This window comes from Syngnathus scovelli, chromosome 3 (genome assembly GCF_024217435.2).
Source record: "Syngnathus scovelli strain Florida chromosome 3, RoL_Ssco_1.2, whole genome shotgun sequence".
Lineage (NCBI taxonomy): Eukaryota > Metazoa > Chordata > Actinopteri > Syngnathiformes > Syngnathidae > Syngnathus > Syngnathus scovelli.
The window spans coordinates 4,217,475-4,240,182 of record NC_090849.1 but is presented as its reverse complement, the minus strand read 5'-3'; the positions used below and the strand labels follow the sequence as shown (position 1 = coordinate 4,240,182).

The 22,708-nt window shown below is 44.0% G+C and overlaps 2 protein-coding genes across 2 annotated transcripts in view; both read right to left on the bottom strand.

The window, feature by feature from the left end:
• The window catches only part of LOC125993649 (PDZ domain-containing protein 2-like), a 135,696-nt gene extending 132,829 nt beyond the window's left edge, over positions 1 to 2,867 (bottom strand). Inside the window, exon 1 of the mRNA XM_068650096.1 lies at positions 2,856 to 2,867. The gene's annotated coding sequence lies outside the window, so the exon portion shown is untranslated. The remainder of the gene's footprint in view (positions 1 to 2,855) is intronic.
• The window catches only part of LOC125993640 (PDZ domain-containing protein 2), a 68,059-nt gene continuing 46,218 nt past the window's right edge, over positions 868 to 22,708 (bottom strand). Inside the window, exons 3-5 of the mRNA XM_049762375.2 lie at positions 12,646 to 13,106; positions 10,623 to 11,127; positions 868 to 3,001 (exon numbers count right to left, since the gene is read on the bottom strand). Coding sequence (XP_049618332.2) covers positions 2,768 to 3,001; positions 10,623 to 11,127; positions 12,646 to 13,106 — 1,200 coding nt within the window. The 3' untranslated portion in view covers positions 868 to 2,767. The remainder of the gene's footprint in view (positions 3,002 to 10,622; positions 11,128 to 12,645; positions 13,107 to 22,708) is intronic.

Below are 22,708 nucleotides of genomic sequence, written 5' to 3'. Positions count from 1 at the left end.
TTCAAAGCCCTTCGGCTACACCTCATCAAAGGTAGCAGACCCCAAACCCATTACTCCCAACTGTCTCCTCATGGGGTGGCGGGATGCATCGCTGCCACAAGTCGTCTATGAAGATTCACAGATTGTTGAGTGGAGAAGATGAAGGCACAGTCAAGTGCTTGCTGACCACTTTTGGCGGCATTTCCTGAGGGACTACCTGCCAGGACTTCAAGCACGCCAGAAGTGGCAGTCTAAATCAGCAAACATACACGTTGAAGATGTTGTGATGATCGTTGACAACCAGCTACCACGAGCCTTTTGGCCCGTAAGGAGAGTCTCTCAGGTGTTTCCCGGACCGGACACCCAAGTCAGATCAGCAGAAGTGACTGTGAAGGGAACCTACGTCAGACCTGTGGCAAGACTTGTTTGCCTGCCCTACCTAAGGACGATTAATCACCCCTTGGAGTATCCTTTTCTGTTGTTCATATTCACAAGTGAATAGGGGGGCAGCTGTTGAAAAGGCTGCTAGAGGACTATGAGACTGTCTCCTTTAAGAGGGCAGAGCTTAGAGCCCGTGCCGTGTCATATGTGTTAGAAGGAGATATGAGGAAGAGAAAAGAGACGGTGGCGATAGTTTGCGAGTTCGGATTTCACCTAATTTAAGTTTAGTTCAGCCTAGTAGTTTACCCCACTTCAGAGTGTGGGTAAAGAAAGTAAGTTCTACACGTTGTTTATTGTTTATAACTAACAGCCTCTTTGGCTGCCAGTTAGTAATACGAAATGTCCTTGCGCATGTTTAAGAGAGCTATTCTGTCCTCACGCTGGCGTGACGTCTGCCAAGGCTAGACAGATAGCGAACAACTGAAGAAAAAGGACGCTGCGGCCGCGTAGTTTGTAGCTGCTTTACTTGGCACACAGGCAGTTATTTCTTGTACATGTATTTGTAAAACTGTAATTCACACAACAACCGTGCATCAGTAGAATGTACATCAAAATCACAGAAGATGTAGAAATGAAAACATATAAACTTAAATGGAGACGATTAGCCTACCTAACCATCACATGCGTAAACCTAGCATAGCATTGTAGCCAAAAGTAGCGCTAAACAATCACATTTGCAATACTAGCGTAGCATTCACAGGCAAATGGAGCTTAGGATGTTAGCGTACATTTTATAAACACACATATACAGAAAGTCAACTAGAATGTATAACTTACAGACTAAGATACCCCAAGGCTGAGCCACGAACCCGCTGCGACGATGTGCACTGTCTGGTAGCTGCGTACGAACTGCGTAGTGGCTGAGTGGGGGTCGAGTAACCGGAAATGAATGAACGAATGAAACCTAACCTAAATTCGGTCACTAGGGGGCAGTGTTAGAGCGCTTAACGAAAGAATAAACGGGATAACAGTACAAGAGCCATTATCGTGGTTTTGCATCCGTGTGTACAATTTTGAGTTGGGCTATCTTACATATATTTTGTGATATTTACATTATTGTAGATGATATATGATTAACACTATAATAATATTATATAATTATTATTTGTTTTATAGAGTCACCCACACCCACATAGGCACAGTTGTACTGAGGCTGCCAATCTAATTAAAACTTTACAAACCCTGAGACCACCTCTCTTTCTTGGACTTGCTACAGTGTTCGGCATTACCCCACCAGCGCATAAGTGTTACGTTTGTTCCCAGTTCTTTATCTTTAATGCTCGCTATTCTAACAGAAATTACCAAGAGGCAGCCTTCACAGTTTAACTATTTAATGTATGCCAGAAAGATCACAGCTGTGGAGCCTTCTCTGCGAGATGCGGAAGAAGGTCTAACTCCCACCACCAAGGTTCCTGCTCTTATACTACTCTGGGCCGCCTTCCTGCAAGGAGGTGGCTCTGCCTAGCCTGTGTGATAATGTGTGACCTTGTAGTCTTAACTGAGAGTGACTTCTACGTATGTGCAAAGAGTGTCATAGAGAAGAGAAAGCTAATGAAGCAAGAGAAAGGTTACAGCAATATAACGGCATAGCTCAAGTTACCTAGGTAATCACGTGTCAAAGAGGCCTATTCTAACATAAGCCAACAATATTTTTCACCTGGGATGAATAAAGTTTGGTCTAAGGAAAAATCAAACAAACAAAAACTTGGATTGGCGGATTGCATGCATGAGACAAAAGAGTGTGTTTTCATTTGCAATGTACGTAAGCAAACCCCTTTCTTTGGCAGACTTCAATGTTTGTGTGCCAAAACGATACGTCGGACGGACTGAGATGTTAGTCTGCACTAGACCCAAAATGGGATGATTCCACAGATAGACAAAAAAAACCTTCAGTCCTAAGTCCTTTTTAATCTGTCCCTGGGAGGAAAATGCCCACCTCTGTATTATTATTGTTATAATTATTGTCTGTAAGATACACATATTTTTGATGTAATGGAGTAAAAGTAGTATTTCTTCTCAAAAATACTCAAGTAAAAAAAAAATGTTGGATGAAAACTACATCAATCAAAAAAGTAACTTAAATGTAGCGCATTACAACCATCTCTGGCCAATAGTCTTATTTTAAGTACAGTATTCCCTTCGCATTTTCAAAGATTCACTATTGTATTAAGCATTATGTATGTATGTATGTATGTATGTATGTATGTATGTATGTATGTATGTATGTATGTATGTATGTATTTATTTATTTATTTATTTATCTATGTTTTTGAATAAGGATAAAGCACATTAACGACCATTAATGATAATTACAAATACTAATAAACATCAGGTTTAAAAAAAAAAATTATATATATATATATATATATATATATATAGCTACAGAAATCATGCCCAAGAAAACACACTTGAGACAAGGCAATAGAAAAACAAACCTGTGAATTGTTCCTCCCTCTTCAATATGAGCTATATTAATACCATGAGGAGAGCGCTTGAAACCACGCCCACCAGTTATCTGTATGCCCAAACCCTCTTGGCCTTTCACCAGGTGCATTTTCCAGATGTGGCAAGCTTCCTTTGGCTTTAAGAAAAAAGAAAAACAAAAACAAACCATGTAAATGTGTTTTGCTTGTATTTCAATACAATACAAATGTATTTATATGGTGCATTTGTCAACAGCTGCAGCTGTAACAAAGCGCTTCACATATAGCAATGAGACAACCACAAATTAATATACAGTCATAGAACAGTTGAAACCCAGTCAAAAAACAAAAATGGGTCTTGAAATGAGTTCTAAAAATGGGCAGTGGGGGGCCTTGCCTAACATTTGAGGGGAGTGCCATTTCAGAGGAAAGGACCAGCAACAAAAAAAGCTCGATCCCCCTGAGGCTCCACTTGGTCTTTGGCACGTCCAGTAGCGCCTGGTCCGTGTAAAGGTGGAGGAGATCAGTGAGGTTAACTAGGGCAAGGCTATTTAACAATTTTAAAACAAATATAAGTATTTTAAAATAACAATTGATTTGTACATGTGGTTTTTGGCATCCTGGAGTCCACTCTTCTTTGGAGTTACAGGGGGATAAACCTGGAAGTTATAGCATGGAGGCCTTGATCCCGCAGTTTAACTGGGTCAAAAGATGAGTACCTCCCTCTGACAAGTCCTGTTACAGTTCCTCAACTGTCATTCAGGGACTTTTTCAGCACCTTTCGTTTTACGTACCATATTGCATTTGCCATCTTCGACTTGAAAAAAGTTGCATTTCACTGCGCCTTTAGTTTAAAAGGGACCACGGGGGTGGGATAGTCCATTTTTGTCAATTACGCTTCCTATTATTTTTCTTGAAACGTGTCCTTGCTATCTTTTTTATATTCATACCCTGCTTATGAAGAGAAATGACCTCCTTTCTTGACCTCTTTAACTGTTCCATGAATTTCATCAAGTTGCAAAGATGCAATTAATGGTCTGGAGGAGGATTAGTATCACCGTCTTTTTAAATTTTTGACTGTTGCGGCTCTGTTCACACCTGTTTTCAAAACCTGATTGAAAACATTTTGTTGAAACCTCTGAAAAATGTAAAGCAGTGAGAGGGACAAACTGGCATTAACTTCCACCCTGCTACAACAACAAAGCGCTCTGTGGTAATGAAAGAAATACGAAGCATAATATTCACAAACCGAATGCTTACCATGAAAATGAAGTGTACATTTGCCGCAGGAAAAGTTATAAAAGCTGTTCGTTTTATCAAAATTAAGAAATTTCCACTGAGAAGTCTAAGCATCTATGTTTAAATATTTAACAATAATAATAATAATAATAATAATAATACATTTTATTTATAAGGTGCCTTTCAAGGCACTCAGGGTCGCCGTACAGACGTATAATAGCATAAAAAATGACCGGCGAGCAGCGGCAGCAAGTCGCGCCACCGTTCACTCACCGGTAGACACAATTACAACATATTATCAAGATAAAAAAAACGTGACCTACTTATACACTATGTACAAAAAAGCAGCGTTAGCTTAGCTCAGGCGCCGCGCAGCCAGTTAAATTAGGATTTAATTTTGCCAGTTGATAAATACAGAGGGCATAAGCATGCAACAAACACAGAGATTAATATAATAGACATTTTATTATTTTTTATATAGTGCAAGATATTATTTGTTATTTATTTCTATTTTTAATGTTTTTGTCTTAACTGTATGAAAATGCAAAATGTATGCTGAATTTGGAAAAGCAATAATAAAAGTGTTCTTGAACTGTTCTGCTGAGTATGAACGTGTCTGGTTGTGTACACATTAAGTCACGTTATGGTTGGGGGTGGGGGGTAGTAAGTTGTAATGTCCCTACCAAAGCTTAGACCAAACCTACGCCATTGGTTACAGGTTTAGTTTGCACATCAGAAAAAATGTCTGTTTAGGAACGTTAAAGCTCTTCCAGTGATTTCAACATGCCAGGAGATCCTAGTGTAGACAATGTACGTACAAAATATGGACAAGGAATGCCCCCTTTGTTTTAAAATGTCAGAATTTCCTGGGATTGAGTGCGTCTCATTGACAGCATAGCTACAAATATTAGACCTCTGTTGGAATAATTTTAAGTGAAGCTTTGGCCTGCCAGACCTGGAGGCCTCGCCTTTACGAGTTTATCTTTCCTTTTATCTAGGTTCTTCCTTTTTAGTGATAGGGATGTCTTTTGATCCCTGTCAGCCATTTGTATCCTTCCTGTCCTTATGTTGTCTGTGTGTTTTCGTTCCCGTAAGAGGCCTTCACTAACAATGAGCAGGGCTTATTTGCATAGGTGACATGTTCTTTGTTTGATTCACAGGAACTTCATTCCTTTTCATTTAGATATAGGTTTGGTTCATAGATTGTAGTTTATCAGACCTGTTTTTCTTTGTTAAGGGTTACATACAGTTAGAAGTAGTTGCATAAAAGTTATCCCATATTTACTCAATGTTTGTTTAAGGAACTGCATACCAGTTACCTCACGTTTGCTTAATGTGTGTTGAAGTGTTTAGGACAAGTTACTTATTATTATTATGTGTTAATTTACCAAGTAGATAAAGTTAGCAAAGGTCTAGTTGCATTTGTTCTACAGCAAAGCGGCAATCAACGTGCTTCAAGGTATTTGACCACAGTCGAGGACGAGTCAGCCAACTGTGAGGGAAGACGGCTGGGGACGGCCTCTGCGGGGGGTCACGAGCCAACAACGAAGTGCTAATTCACACCACACTACATTATTTTGCTAATCAGCGTTGCTACAGACACAATCCCCCCCCTCCCTTAGTGTAGCAACGCATCTGTAACCAGGGCAACCATAACATTAAAAAGAGGGGCACGTGGAGTAAGGACTCAGAACTGATGTAGGTTGTAACTGAGATTGCTTTCTCTATCGTTCTCCTCGCGAGTAAACCTGTTCTGGTTGTCTTCCCCTCTTCATTCCAGCGAGTGATTTAATGTCTAATCGTATTTAGACCCAACAACCTCGAAAATATTAAAACAAAAAACTACAGCTGGAAAAAGAAAACTGTTATTTTCAGACGAACCTGGATGAGGGCGCTCTAAATTTCACCATTGACCGTGACTCATCAACTGGGAAGGGCTTAACAAAAATGGCACCAAAAAGAAAGTCATATTCTGCAGGTTACAAACTTCAAGTTGTAAAATATGGAGCCGAAAACAGTAATCGAGCAGCAGAAAGAAAGTTTGGAGAACCGTGATGTAGCAAGGGATTACTGTAATTTGAATTTCAAGTGACGTCAGTGGCGCGGCGCGGGGGTTGTTTACATAAAGGACAAAGTTTCGATCACGGGATGACGAAGGGCCCCACGTACTACCGACATCAGTCGCGGCTTTGTTTGAAAGTGACACGGAGGACGAAGTGTTTGAAGGATTTAATGATTAGGAGTGACGCAGAAGGTTTAGAAAAAAATGTTATTTTTGTTATAGTTATTTGATATGTATTTTATTTCGTGTAGCAACTTCTCTATGTTTTTATCGTTACAGTTCATAGTTGTTGGCTCATTGAACTCTTGTTTTGTTAAATGAAGGGCCATTTACCAAACCCACGTCTTCCCTTGTACTTTGTTAACGCTACAATATATTTATATACTACATCTGTGGAATAAAAGGAGTCGCAACTGAACCACGAGGCTGACGTCAGCTGCTCACGCGTGGCGTTCTTGACAAAGGACGAGAAATTTGACCGATGGATTTAATGATTTGGAGTGACACAAATGGTTTGATAATATTGTTGTTTATGTGATAGTTATTTAAAATGTAGTTTATATATTATTGTATGGGCCTGTGGAATAATTTGAACTGCGGCGCGGCACACGGCATTGTTGACAAAGGACGATCGATAAAAGACGAGCAATTTGATCGATGGATTTTATGATTTGGAGTGACACAAATGGTTTGATAATATTGTTGTTTATGTGATAGTTATTTAAAATATAGTTTATATATCGTTGTATGGGCCTGTGGAATAATTTGAACTGCGGCGCAGCACACGGCATTGTTGACAAAGGACGATCGATGGATTTAATGAATTGGAGTGACACAGATGGTTTTATAAACGTGTTATTTATGTAATAGTTTTTTTTTTTTTTTAAATAACTCTGAATGTTACGCCAGGCCCGTTCTCAGCTCCTCGTTTGTGTTTGTCACGTTAGCATACCGTATCGTTTAGCCTGTTGTTGCTTGTTCATGTCTGTTCTTGGTGTTGGATTTTATCGAATAAATTTCCCCCCAAAATGCGACTTATACTCCGGAGCGACTTATATATGTTTTTTTTTTTTCACTTTTTTGGGCATTTTATGGCTGGTGCTTTCTGCTCATCCGGCCGGTGCTGACCGGGTCCCACGCCTTGGCCTCGCAGCCGCGACCCCTGTAGGGAGTCCGCTCCCTCGTGCTCGTCGGAACCAATGACCTCCGCCGTGCCAGCCCCATGATACCCATCTGCACGTGCCCCGACTGGGTGCCCAGGACGCTGCTCACACGTTTGCCTGTTTTGTGATGTTTTACCGATTCACGACCACGGTCTATTGGGCGCCCTTGAACTTGGCTGTCTCTTACATCTGTTTATGGACCCCGTGGAGGCTATTTTGTGTGTTTTGGGGTGTTCTTTGGTGTTGGGGGGGGGGGGGGGGGTATGGTTGGCCGCTGTTACTTTTTTTCCTTTGTCTTATTGCTTTGCTTTGATGGCTTTTAACTTTCGCACTAACTGGCTTTCTTTGTGGCGCCGTTGTGTGGCAGCCTTATAATAGCCTATCAAGTTGCGCTCATGCCATCTGTGTGTCTTTTATATACCCACTCTGTATACTGCTGGGGCCTGAATTACCCCATCCCCGGGATCAATAAATGTTCAATCAATCAATCAATCAAGCAATCAATCAACCAATCAATTAATCAATCACTGACATTTCTTCTGACATGACAACATCCGTATGGTCTTCTTCTTAAATTGTCCCTTGAGGCATTAAAATTACAAATATAGCTCAATTATAAATAAATTATGAGAAGAAAGCACACTCGACAATGTAAAATAGGTCGACCATTCATTTGCATTTTAAATGTGTATCTAGACACAGCAGCATGGGGTGTTTAGTAAGCGTCCTCCTCAGGATGTCGTCTTGGCGACTGTGAGATTAAACTTTAACCGTCATTCATGTATGTAGTCTATATAGAACAAAACTTTATGCATTTGGCACATACTGTATGTAGTCTGCATGTAGTATATAGTCTACATGGCTAGTTCTCCCAAACTGTGGTCCAGTTCCATGCTCATATGCTAACTCATGTAAAGGCTCATTATTATCTTACCTTCAGAACTAATCGCCGGATTCACTGCTTATAATATTCCAGACGTGCTGGGATAAAATAAACATTTTGGATGTGATTTGTGTGTGACTGTATTTGAGCAGTAGAAAAATAGCTCTTGCAACCACTTACTGTTGCCAACACAGTCATTCAATTAGGAGCGCTTTCTACCTTGAAATATATCAGCTTCAGTTATTACCAATGAACTGACAGTATATCAATAAAACACAATACATTTTAATAGTCACATGCACGCTATCCGAAATTCATGATACATTGCCATTAAAAAAATGTATCAATTAATTACCAATGTAAAATAGTAACTTAAAAGTAATAACTGACCTATGCCGACAGTAATATTGGAAAGACACTTGGGTAACACTTTATTTGAATTTTGTTCATAACAATGTCATAAGACTTTCATATTCATGACATGACACCTGTTATGAACATTAATAAATCCTTATGACAGATGTCATTAAGTGTCAGTCTGTAAATTACCGTATTTTCCGGACTATAAGTCGCTCCGGAGTATAAGTCGCACCAGCCATAAAATGCCCCAAAAAGTGAAAAAGCCATATATAAGTCGCTCCGGAGTATAAGTCGCATTTTGGGGGGCAATTTATAGGACAAAATCCCACACCAAAAACAGTCATGAAATAGCAACAACAGGCTAAACAATAGCAACAACAGGCTAAACGATAGGTATGCTAATGTGACAAATACAAACAAAGAGCTGAGAACGGGCCTGACGTAACATATAGAGTGATTAAGCACAACTATTACATGAATAACATGTTTATAAAACCATCGGTGTCACTCCAATTCATTAAATAGCAACAACAGGCTAAACAATAGGTATGCTAACGTGACAAACACAAACAAAGAGCTGAGAACGGGCCAAATAATAATAAATAATAATAATAAATATAAGAGGAGCAAAAATAGAGCAAGTGTACATGCAGCAGACAGTGGACTTGGATATGGTGCTTTAAAGTGTTAATTGCTTTATTTGATGTTTTCTCTATTTTTTATGTTTTGAATATGTTCAAGATAAAGATATAAAAGCATGTGAAGTGATCAACTATACTAAAAATAACATGGGAAGTGGTCAACTATACTTGTAAGTAAGTGATGTCTTAATGATCAAGTAAAAATTTGTGAAAAAAAACATATATAAGTCGCTCCTGAGTATAAGTCGCCCCCCCCACCCAAACTATGAAAAAAAGCGCGACTTATAGTCCGGAAATTACGGTATGTCACTTTTGATGCAAAGTTGACATAGTTTAATGTCTTTGTCATGACAACTTGACATATAAAATGTCATTTTTGATGCTAAATTTACATTGTTGAAGATGTCTTTGTGATTACAATTTGAGATAAACGAGACAATGTATGTCATAAACATGACGTAGCAGACCTAATTTTAAAACGTCAAAAAAAAAATGTTTCTATATCTTAACATGACATTAAACTGTCATACATGGGTAGCACGTCCGCCTCACAGTTAGGAGGATGCGGGTTCGATTCCACCTCCGGCCCTCCCTGTGCGGAGTTTGCATGTTCTCCCCGAGCCCGCGTGGGTTTTCTCCGGGCACTCCGGTTTTCTCCCACATCCCAAAAACATGCTTGGTAGGCCGATTGATCACTCCAAATTGTCCCTAGGTGTGAGTGCGAGTGCGAATGGTCGTTTGTCTCTGTGTGCCCTGCGATTGGCTGGCAACCGGTTCAGGGTGTCCCCCGCCTACTGCCCGATGACGGCTGGGATAGGCTCCAGCACGCCCGCGACCCCCGTGGGGACTAAGCGGTTCAGAAAATGGATGGATGGATGGACATGGAAGGTTTTGATGGTGGTTACGTAAATTCTTTGGCAGTACAGTGCTCTCTTGTTTTTCGCGGGAGATGCATTCCAGAACCACCCGTGAAAAATCCGATGGATGGATGGATGGGTGGGTGGGTGGATGGATGGATGGATGGATGGATGGATGGATGGATGGATGGATGGATGGATGGATGGATGGATGGATGGATGGCTTAGCCTGGGTGGGTGGGTGGCTAGATGGGTTGTGTGTGTCGGTAGGTGTGTTGGTGGTTGGATGGCTTTCAAATGGTCATAATTAATAATACGAAATAACACGTTGAAGAATCTTAGTTCGAAGATGAGACAACTAAAGATGATGTTTTAGATCCGCTCTAATATCAAAGTAGTAGAAACGTAGTGATCACTGCAAGGGACCAGTAATTTGTTAAATAAATTGAGATGACATATTGGCAAAAGCAGGAGCATCACATAAAAATAATGCTACTGACAAGAAAATGAGAAATATATGGAACTGAAAATGACACACAATCATCCGTTACAGATCTAAAGATGCCTTAATTACCTGGTTATAAAGACGACTGGAAAAATAATTCCTTTCGCTCTCCAACAGTTGACTGTGACTCCTTATAGGCAGCGTAGCAGTGCCTCTGCAATGATGATGGGGAACTTTGAAATGAGGAAAGGTGCAATCACTTTCCTCTGTTGGCAAATGTGTGGCGAATAAATGCCTTGTTTTTTCATTTGAGGGGCTGACTTCTTTATCGACGAAGTGAGACAAGCTGAAGTCACTATAACGCTGAAATTCTGAGTCAGTGTCATCTTTGTTCTCTCTTCTGCAGCGCGACCTTGACGTGACACCAAGTTTGCGTGTACGTTTGCACGTTACTGGACTGCCAATGGAGTCGGAGGAAGTTATGCACTGTGGCTGGTCATCATAAGAGTCGTTACTGATGGCAGTACTAAGACTGTCATCAACACCACAAGGGGGAAGAGGAGCTTTTCGCTTGACTCGCCGCAGCAGGACAAGGTAAATATATCCTCCATTCCAGCATTGATCTGCCAGGTAACTGGAAATAAACATTCAAATATAGGGAAAGGTTAAATGAGGTTAAATACACTGTACATAGCTTTTCACAGCAGGCACTCTAACATTGGACAGTGTCACCAGTGCCAGTGGTGAAACAACAAGAACTTTAGCCTTCTCTGCAGCTTTATCGATTGGTGCAATGAATAACAATAACTACAACAATAGGACATTTGATTTGATCACCGTCAATCATACTGTCAAAGTTGAGAATGTGATGTGAATGTCCTCTAATAATTATAATTTTAAATGTTCAGAGGTTGAATCTGAACCAGGATTTGATACAGTGGAAGAATGCACAGAATATATGTCCATTTATGCATAATATAAGATGTTCAAAAGACTGAGAAAAAATCTATGGCATAACACAACTCAGATATTCTGTGCAACATGAACCTATGCAGTTACGCAATGAAAGCTATTACACCAAGGTAAAGCCCTAGTTATACTAGTAGTAGACAATTTGATTTACAGTGGTACCTCTACTTATGAACGCCTATATGAACTTACAAACTTTTTGAGATACAAACCAGAGCCTCGCAATTTTTTTGCATCTACTTACGAACCAATTTCTGACTTCCGAACCAACACCCAAGCCCTCCCCAATTGCTCTGCCAATCCCTGTTTGTCTTGGCACGTTAGGAGTGTGAAAAACAAGTAGTGCAGTCGAGTATGTCTCTTACGACGATATATATGAAACTAGAAATCATAAGGGAGCATGGCGAAAGCATGTGTATCGGCAAGCTCGCAAGGGAGTATGGCAGGTGTTGTGCCAAAGTTGGTACCTCTGTGAAAATCAGTATCCCGTCGCAGGAAAACGCACACAGATTGAGTGAAAGGTGGAAGCTGTTGCCGTGCAGCAGACAGTACCAGCTTGTTTTCAATAAAAACATGAGGAACACACTTTTGTGTTTGTCAATTTCATCTTTAGAAGCTTGGTTCATTTTCTTTTATTTTCTTTTTTTAAGTTCTCACTAGCGTTCCGCGCGAGGCGCATTCAATGACCACTCACCTGGTCGGAAAACTCAATAATCAAACCAAAAAGTAATGTACCTACATGAGCACATTACAGGGAGTACATGGAAGCATACAAAAATGTATGAGCCAGATTTTTTTTTGTCTTCTCAGGGGTATTTTTAGCAAGTGTAGAAAGTTAAAACAGGTTCCCCTCTCCCCAAGCAAAGTTAGGAGGTCAAGAAAAAAGTGACATTTATTTGTTGTTATGAAGGTTTGAAAAAGCAAAATCAAAACTGTTGTTTAGGTTTTCTGTGTAATAGGGCAAAAAGTGTGACTTTTGGGATAGTTTAACATGCATAATTTACTTTTACATTGATACCTATGAGAAACGTTGCTTCTACTTACAAACATTTCTACTTACAAACCCAATTGCGGAACCGATTAAGTTCATAAGTAGAGTTACCATTGTATTAGTAAGTATTTAATCTTTGCAATCTTCACACAAAATGTGGTTGACTGGTAATAATTTCTTCCGTAGACATACCTGGCTCCATTAACATCCACTCCCACCATGAGCTGTCCATTCAGTGACAGCAATTCATCTCTCAGTTTGATTCTGCCAGAGCAGGCTGTTGGGCTTCCTTTTCTCACTTCTGTTACCCAGATGCAGCCCATGTGCATGATGGGGCTCTGATCTCTTTTCCTCCTTGGCCCTCCCTTTTTTCTTCCATCAGGATCCCCAAAAATTGGAATATTTCCAAAGCTAAGACCAAAATCAGGTGCATCGTTTTCATTTTTCCTGATAGAAATAGCATGAACTTCAACATCTGATCCTTCGTTGTAGGATGACAGGTTAGCTGATGAAACTGAGTGATCCTCAATGAAGTTGAAGTTGATGTATTCTACTAGCTTCTTGATAGCAGCCACACACTGGGACAAGTTCTCCAATTGAAGAATATTGTTATTGGAACCACTGCAAACTTTATCGACATTCTGGTCACATCCCTGTGAAAAAAAAAACATAATCAAACAATCCAGTCAATTGAATGTTGATAAATTTAAACCATTGTAAAACCTTTGTCTTGTCTTTCAGGTCAATTTTACCCTATTCATTGTTTAACATCTTTAAATATATTATTTACATAATTCTGCATGAATTTTTAGTCACATTTCATTACTTTTTCAAATTATCATATTTTTCGGACAATAAGTCGCGGGTTTTTTTCATAGTTTGGGTGGGGGGGACGACTTATACTGAGAAGTGACTTATAGTATATGTGAATTTTTTACTACATTTTCAAAATAAAAATAAAAAAGTGCAACCGCGATAAACGAACCGCGATGTAGCAAAGGATTACTGTAATTTGAATTCCAAGTGACGTCAGCAGCGCGGCGCGGCGGTTGTTTGCATAAAGGACAAAGATTCGATCACGGGATGACAAAGATGACGAAGGGCCCCACGCACTACCGGCATCATTAGCGGCTTTGTTTGTAAGTGACACGGAGGACGAAGAGTTTGAAGGATTTAATGATTTGGAGTGACACAGAAGGTTTGAAAAACTATTATGGCTTTTACGCATGCCGGGTCCTACTCTACGGAGCTCTCTTTCACCTCCGTGGATGGAAGTCGGGGGCCGGTGCTCGGCCGGGTGGCTGTCCAGGGACGGTGGATGGGGCTCGGACATGGCTTTTACGCACGCCCGGTCCTATTCTATGGAGCTCTCTTCCACCTCCGTGGCTGGAAGTGCCACCTCCGGGGATGGAAGTCCATGCCGCCACACGCATGGAAATTTACGCCGGTGCTTGGGGTCGTGTGGCAGTGAACTATTTATGTTACAGTTATTTGATATATTTTATTTCGTGCAGCAACTTGTATACGTTTGTATCGTTACAGTTCAGTAGTTGTTGGCTTGTTGAACTGTTGTTTGTTAAATAAAGAGCCGTTTACCAAACCCATGTCTTTCCTTGTACTTTGTCAACGCTACAATATAGTTCTATACTAGATCTGTGGAATAACGACGAGGCTGACGTCAGGGCAAACGCGCGGCGTTATTGACAAAGGACAAGGAATTTGATAGATGCATTTAATGATTTAGAGTGACACAGATGGTTTGATAATAGTATTGCTTATATAATAGTTACTCGATATATAATTTATATATCGTTATATGGTTCTGTGGAATATTTTGAAGTGCAAGCGCCGTCAGCGGCGCCCACCCATTGTTGACATAAAGGACGATCGATGGATTTAATGAATTGGAGTGACACGGATGGTTTTATAAATTTGTTATTTATGTAATAGTTATTTGAATAACTCTGAATGTTACGTCAGGCCCATTCTCAGCTCTTCGTTTGTGTTTATGTCACGTTAGCATACCTATCGTTTAGCCTGTTGTTGCTCGTTCATGTCTGTTCTTGGTGTTGGATTTTGTTGAATAAATTTCCCCCAAAATGCGACTTATACTCCGAGCGACTTATATGTTATTTTTTTCACGTTATTGTGCATTTTATAGCTAATGCGACCTATATTCCGGAGCGACTTTTAGTCCGAAAAATACGGTAAATCGCCTTCTATTATGGAGACATTTTTCATTTGAAATAAAAACAGGAAAATACAATCCTTGCCCTGCGCCATTTTGTGGATTCTTTTCACAAGTATTCTTGTTATAATAATGATGTACGTCCAACATTTTATTTATGAAATAAAACATTTTTTATGACAATATTGACTAGTGGGCGGATCAATAGAGCACTGGTTAGCACGTCTGCTTCTCAGTTAGGAGGGTAAAGGTTCGATTCCACCTCCGGCCCTCCCTGTGTAAAGTTTCCATGTTCTCCCCGTGCCCGCGTGGGTTTTCTCCGGGCACTCCGGTTTCCTCCCACATCCCAAAAACATGGTTGGTAGGCCAATTGAGCACTCCAAACTGCCCCTAGGTGTGAGTGCGAGTGCGGATGGCTTTTCGTCTCTGTGTGCCCTGCGATTGGCTGGCAACCGGTCCAGGGTGTCCCCTGCCTACTGCTTGATGACTGCTGGGACAGGCTCCAGCATGCCCGCGACCCCCATGGGGACAAGCAGTATAGAAACTGTATGTATGTATCGATGGATGTATGGATGGATGGATGGACATTTCATTAGGCAAATAAGTGTCTATCTCCTCTCCAAGCTGGGCCACAGGTACAGATATAGCGACTATTCAATAACAGTCTTCTTGCCCTTCTGTAAGTCGTCACCTTACTGTGGTGGAGCGGTTTGCATGTCCCAGGAGCTAACTTGTCCATCCATCCATCCATCTTCTTCCGCTTATCCGGGGTTGGGTCGCGGGGGCAGCAGCTTTAGGAGGGACTCCCAGACTTCCCTCTCCCCAGCCACTTCATCCAGCTCATCCCGGGGGATCCCAAGGCGTTCCCAGGCCAGCTGAGAGACATAGTCTCTCCAGCGCGTCCTGGGTCGTCCCCGGGGTCTCCTACCGGTGGGACATGCCCGGAACACCTCCACAGGGAGGCGTCCAGGAGGCATCCTGATAAGATGCCCGAGCCACCTCATCTGGCTCCTCTCAACGTGGAGGAGTAGCGACTCTACTCCGAGTCTCTCCCGGATGACCGAGCTTCTCACCCTATCTCTAAGGGAGAGCCCGGACATCCTGCGGAGAAAACTCATTTCGGCCGCTTGTATCCGAGATCTCGTTCTTTCGGTCACGACCCATAGCTCGTGACCATAGGTGAGGGTAGGAGCGTAAATCGACCGGTAAATTGAGAGCTTTGCCTTTTGGCTCAGCTCTCTCTTCACCACAACGGACCGGTACAGGGTCCGCATTACTGCCGACGCTGCACCGATCCGCCTGTCGATCTCACGCTCCATCCTCCCCTCACTCGTGAACAAGACTCCAAGATACTTGAACTCCTCCACTTGGGGCAGGATCTCATCCCCGATCCGGAGAGGGCATTCCACCCTTTTCCGATCGAGGACCATGGACTCGGATTTGGAGGTGCTGACCCTCATCCCGACCGCTTCACACTCGGCTGCGAACCGTTTTAGCGAGAGCTGGAGATCACGGCCTGAAGAAGCCAACAGCACCACGTCATCTGCAAAAAGCAGAGACGCGATGCTGAGGTGACCAAACCGGACCCCCTCAACGCCTCGGCTGCGCCTAGAAATTCTGTCCATAAAAATTATGAACAGAATCGGTGACAAAGGGCAGCCTTGGCGGAGTCCAACCCTCACTGGGAACGAATCTGACTTACTGCCGGAAATGCGGACCAGACTCTGGCATCGGTGATACAGGGACCGAACCGCCCTTATCAGTTGGCTCGGCACCCCGTACTCCCGAAGCGCCCTCCACAGAACCTCCCGAGGGACACGGTCGAACGCCTTCTCCAAGTCCACAAAACACATGTGGACTGGTTGGGCGAACTCCCATGCACCCTCGAGGATCCTGCCGAGGGTGTAGAGCTGGTCCACTGTTCCACGGCCAGGACGAAAGCCACACTGCTCCTCCTGAATCCGAGGTTCGACCTCCCGACGGACCCCCCTCTCCAGCACCCCTGAATAGACCTTACCAGGGAGGCTGAGGAGTGTGATTTCCCTGTAATTGGAACACACCCTCCGGTCCCCCTTCTTAAAGAGGGGAACCACCACCCCAGTCTGCCAATCCAGAGGCACTGTCCCCGATGTCCACGCAACGTTGTAGAGGCGTGTCAGCCATGACAGCCCCACAACATCCAGAGCCTTTAAGAACTCTGGGCGGATCTCATCCACCCCCGGGGCTTTGCCACCGAGGAGTTTTTTAACTACCTCAGTGACTTTGACCCCAGAGATTGGAGAATCCGCCTCAGAGTCTCCAGGCCCTGCTTCCTCAATGGAAGGCGTGTAGGTGGAATTGAGGAGGTCTTCGAAGTATTCTCCTCGCCGACTCACGACGTCCCGAGTCGAGGTCAGCAGCACGCCATCCCCACTGTAAACAGTGTTGACGTTGCACTGCTTCCCCCTCCTGAGACGCCGGATGGTGGACCAGAATTTCCTCGAAGCCGTCCAAAAGTCATTCTCCATGGCCTCACCGAACTCCTCCCACGCCCGGGTTTTTGCCTCAGCAACCACCGAAGCCGCGTTCCGCTTGGCCATCCGGTACCTGTCAGCTGCCTCCGGAGTCCCGCAGGCCAAAACGGCCCGATAGGACTCTTTCTTCAGCTTGACGGCATCCCTTACCGCCGGTGTCCACCAGCGGGTTCGGGGATTGCCGCCACGACAGGCACCAACGACCTTACGGCCACAGCTCCGGTCGGCCGCCTCAACAATGGAGGCGCGGAACATGGTCCACTCAGACTCAATGTCCCCCGCCTCCCCCGGGACGTGGGAAAAGCTCTGCCGGAGGTGGGAGTTGAAGCTCTTCCTGACAGGAGATTCTGCCAGACGTTCCCAGCAGACCCTCACAGAGCGTTTGGGTCTGCCAGGTCGGACCGGCATCTTCCCCCACCATCGGAGCCAACCCACCACCAGGTGGTGATCAGTTGACAGCTCCGCCCCTCTCTTCACCCGAGTGTCCAAAACATGCGGCCGCAAATCCGATGACACGACTACAAAGTCGATCATCGAACTGCGGCCTAGGGTGTCCTGGTGCCAAGTGCACACATGGACACCCTTATGTTTGAACATGGTGTTCATTATTGAAAATCCGTGTCGAGCACAGAAGTCCAACAATAGAACACCGCTCGGGTTCAGATCAGGGGGGCCGTTCCTTCCAATCACGCCCTTCCAGGTCTCACTGTCATTGCCCACGTGAGCATTGAAGTCACCCAGTAGAACGATAGAGTCCCCAGAAGGAGCGCTCTCCAGCACTTCCTCCAGGGACCCCAAGAAGGGTGGGTACTCTGAGCTGCTGTTTGGTGCATAGACACAAACAACAGTCAGGACCCGTCCCCCCCACCCGAAGGCGGAGGGAGGCTACCCTCTCGTTCACCGGGGTGAACCCCAATGTGCAGGCGCCCAGCCGGGGGGCAATAAGTATACCCACACCTGCTCGACGCCTCTCACCGTGGGCAACTCCAGAGTGGAAGAGAGTCCAGCCCCTCTCGAGAGGGCTTGTACCGGAACCCAAACTGTGTGTGGAGGCTAGTCCGACTATATCTAGTCGGAATCTTTGTGCCTCGCACACCAGCTCGGGCTCCTTTCCAGCCAGAGAGGTGACATTCCATGTCCCAAGAGCCAGCTTCTGCAGCCGGGGATCAGACCGCCAAGGTCCCTGCCTTTGGCTGCCGCCCAGCTCACATTGCACCCGACCCCTTCGGCCCCTCCCACAGGTGGTGAGCCCATGGAAAGGGGGACCCACGTTTCCATTTCGGGCCCCATGGGCGAAGGCCCGGCCACCAGACGCTCGCCTTCGAGCCCCGCCTCCAGGCCTGGCTCCAGAGGGAGGCCCCGGTGACCCGCGTCCGGGCGAGGGAAAACAAAGTCCATTTATGTTTTTCATCATAAGGGGCTTGGGTGAGCCGTGCTTTGTCTGACCCCTCACCTAGGACCCGTTTGCCATGGGTGACCCTACCAGGGGCATGAAGCCCCCGACAACATGGCTCCTAGAATCATAGGGGCACGCAAACCCCTCCACCACGATAAGGTGACGACTCGCGGAGCTAACTTGTCTGGAGTGTTAATCCCTTGGCAGGGTCATCTATTGCAAACAGCTTTTAGGTGAGGGACTAGACTAGGGCTGCATAATTAATTGAATTTTAATCATGATTACAGTTTTGACTGCAGACGATCTCAAAATTCGTATAGAAATCGAGGAAAAACGATTACCCTATTGGCCCGAATATACAACGGTGTTTTTTACATTGAAATAAGACTGAAAAAGTGGGGGTCGTCTTACATTTGGGGTCTAGACATTATACCCATTCACAACGCTAGATGGCGCCAGAATCTTTAAAGCGAATGCTGAACTTCACTCCCCAGACCAAAGCGAACCCCTGTCACGAAGAAGAAAAATAAAAGTAGCGGTAGCACGGAGAAGAAAAATAAAAAATAGCAGTAAGAAAGAAAAGAGAAGAAAATACGAGAAGAGATAACAGAAAATGGAGAAACATAGCGACAATCTGGAGAAAAGTGGGTCGAAGATCGGCCAGGTTAACCGGCAGCTGAGGAGAAGTTAGGATGCAAACTTCAAGATGATGGTGATAAATGAGGCAGAGTCTTCAAACAATTGCAAAGCGGCTGTAAAATACTGTGTCACTAAGTGTAATGTACGGAGATGGAGAGCTCAAAAAGATCGCCTAAAAATACTCACAATCAGAGAAAAGCTTTCTGTGCTCCTCAAAGCGGCCGCTTTCAAGAGCTTGACAGAATGGTGTGCGCGTACGTGGATGAGAAACGAAAGGACAGGATGCCCATCAGCAGAGCTGTCATTCAGCTCAAGGACGTGGAAATAGACAAAGAGCTAATCATACCCACCGCTGATCTCAAAGCAAGCGTTGTCTGGTGTAAAAGAATGATGCGGCGTAACGGACTAATGATGCGGCGTAACGGACTAACGCTGCGACGCAGAACAAGTCTAGCCCAGCGCCTGCCCTCTGACTTTGGAGAGAATCTGTTGTTATTTCAGTGCTATGTGATCAGCACTCTCACCCACTGGATCAGATTGGCAATGCTGATCAGACACCTGTGTTTTTTTGACATGCCAACACCTGTCACTGTACACAAGAAAGGTGAGAAATTTGTTATTATAAAATCCACTGGAAATGAGAAGAGCCGCGTTACCGTCATGTTGGCCTGCCTCGCAGACGTAACCAAACTCCCTCCGTATGCGGTTTTAAAACATAATACAGTACCTAAGAAGGCGATGCCAGCTGACATTATTGTACGTGCCCAGGAAAAGGTCTGGATGGAGACCGAGCTTCTAGTGGACTGGCTCAAGGTTGTGTGGGGCAGACGGCGTGGGGGACTCAGAAAAAAGGGGAACATGCTAATTTTGGATGCATTTCGTGGACACTTGTCTGATCCAGTGAAAAAACAGGTGAAGGCGATGAACGGCGACTTAGTGATCATTCCGGGGAGAATGACAAGTCAGTTGCAGGTGTTGGATGTTGGGTTCAACAAACCATTCAAAGACAATATGCAAAAGAAATACACAGAGTGGCTCTTGTCTGGTGATCACGCACGCACACCGATGGGAAAGATTCAGAAGCCTCCGGTACGTTTGCTCTGTGAGTGGATCCTCCCCACGCATGGGATGCAGTTTCCCCAAAGAGCATCATCCACGGGTTTAAAAAATGTTGCATATCAAATGCCATGGACGGCAGTGAGGATGACATGCTATGGGAGGAGCCAGCGGAGCCAGAGGATGGGAGTGAAAACAGTGACACTAAGCACAGCGAGGCAGAGGATGTTTGTGAGGAGTAATGTTCTGACATGACAGATCTCAGCTACTCTCAAGTTTACACCAGTTTGTATTATTTTATTGCAATGTTTTTCCTTATTCAGATTTGTTTCAAGATTACAGTTACAGTTAGACTTCACTATGATGGTTAATGCAGTTATAGCAAATTTGTTGTTTTATCACAATAGATTGGTTTATTTACATTTCGAAAACCAGAAGCCATCCATTTACAAACGTGATTGCACTTTATTTTACACATTTAAATGTTCAGATATTAAGATGTGATAGACAGTTTTTGCATGATTTGAATGAGGCAAAATAACATCCATTTTCTCTCGAATATATTGTTATAATCATTTGTTTCAGATGTACTGTAATTATCTTCTGTATAAAAATTACATTTGGTGTTCAAAAAGTATTTTTTCTAACTTCGTCTCATAATCAGGGTCGTCTTATATTCGAGCCAATACGGTATTTCATGTTTCTGTTCTGAGACGTGCATGCGCAACTCGGGCCCTGCCCCTGCGTGTGTGGAGAGTGGAAATCAAAGTCAAAGTCAAAGTCTCCTTTACTGTCAATTCCTCCGCATGTCAAGACACACAAAGAGATCGAAATTATGTTTCTCACTATCCCAGGGTGACAAGACAGAGTTCACAACGCACATACAAGTAAACAACACAGGAAAAATAACACAATAAGTCAACATCAATGAACAATAAGCGTGATAGCACGCTAGCCGCTCCCGATGCACGGCAGACTCCGGTAAGATGACAGTCAACCAGGCCACTGTGAACACGAGCACACAGCAGGCACGCACTGTCCGGTTCGTGGATCCTATCAGGCGAACGCAACCCATCTTGTCCCGCGAACGAACGTACGCCAGCTGAATGGAAGGCACGGCTGAGCGAGCTGGGTTGGCCGCAAGCCTGGCCCGACGTCTCCGCGCTGGCCCCTCTCCCGCTGCCTCGCAGACCCGCTGCCGACGCATCCCAACAATGCTCCAGGACGGAGCAGTCCGAGCTCAGGACGCAGTCCAACCGGGGGAGGAAGAGCAGGCCAGTCCGGCGTCGCTCCATGACGAAGCAGTCCGAACGCCCTTAATCTCTCTGCACTAAAGTCCAGAACGCCATAAAACCCACTTCCGCCGATGTTGAGCAGAACATGCCCGCCGCACTAGTAGCACGACGTATCACACGAGACGAATACACACAAAACTGCCGGACAAACACTCAGTAAACACTCACAAAACACTGAACGGGACAGAGAGTGGCCGCTGCGTGTGCACGCGCCGCCATCTTGAACCATCAGAGCTAGGGGTCACCCTAATGTCATAATCCAAGACATATTCAACAGGCAGTGCCTGAATGCGAAAGACCATCTCACTGGTTTATATTTGGACGATTGTGAACTGTAACACATTTTTGCTCCATTTTAAATGGCAGTTTACTTTCGTTCAAGGATGCCAGATTTTGTCTTCCTAGATTTCAAAATAAAACCCAGCTGAACACACTGTAAACAAGGCGGGAGGATTTGGCAACTCCAGTCACAAACCATCGTGTGGCGCGTGCGTCATCAAAATGCAACAAAAGCGCGACAGCAGAAAACTCATTCCGCCAGAAGAGTAGCCTCACTCGGCCATTTCTTGTCAAACGGCAACAATAAGGTATCATCCTGTGAGAGCATTCAGGAATTTGGCGTTCAACCACGAGCTACACCTAATGAGATTGTTTTTGTAGTTTTAGTCATTTATTTGGACTTTGCAGCTTTACCTTTGCACTTTTATGTCCCAAATTCTAAACATTTCCTGGTTCTTTGAGTAAATAAACAAATAATACATTCACTAAAATTTAAAAGTTAGTTAAATACAATCAAATTTTGCACATTGAATATTCCTCATACTATTTAAATGTCATGTTATATAAATATGAAAGAAAGATTAATGATAGTGTGAAGACAAAGTTTCATTCATTCATTCATTCATTTAATAACTAATAGCTAACTAGCTAACTAGCTAGCTAACGCTCACCACGCAGCTAACGCTCGCCACGCAGCTGCTTTCAAGAGTGAAAGAAATGAACGTGGAGAGGAATTAATAAAACCAAGGATCTCAACAGTGAAAGGAAAATACGCTTGGAGCAGTATTTTCCGCCTAGCTTGGACGCGCTGCCATCACGGCGCCTCTGAACCAGTGTTGAAACGCTGTTGGACACTCTTTTTACCACCTTTTTACCATGCCGACGAAAG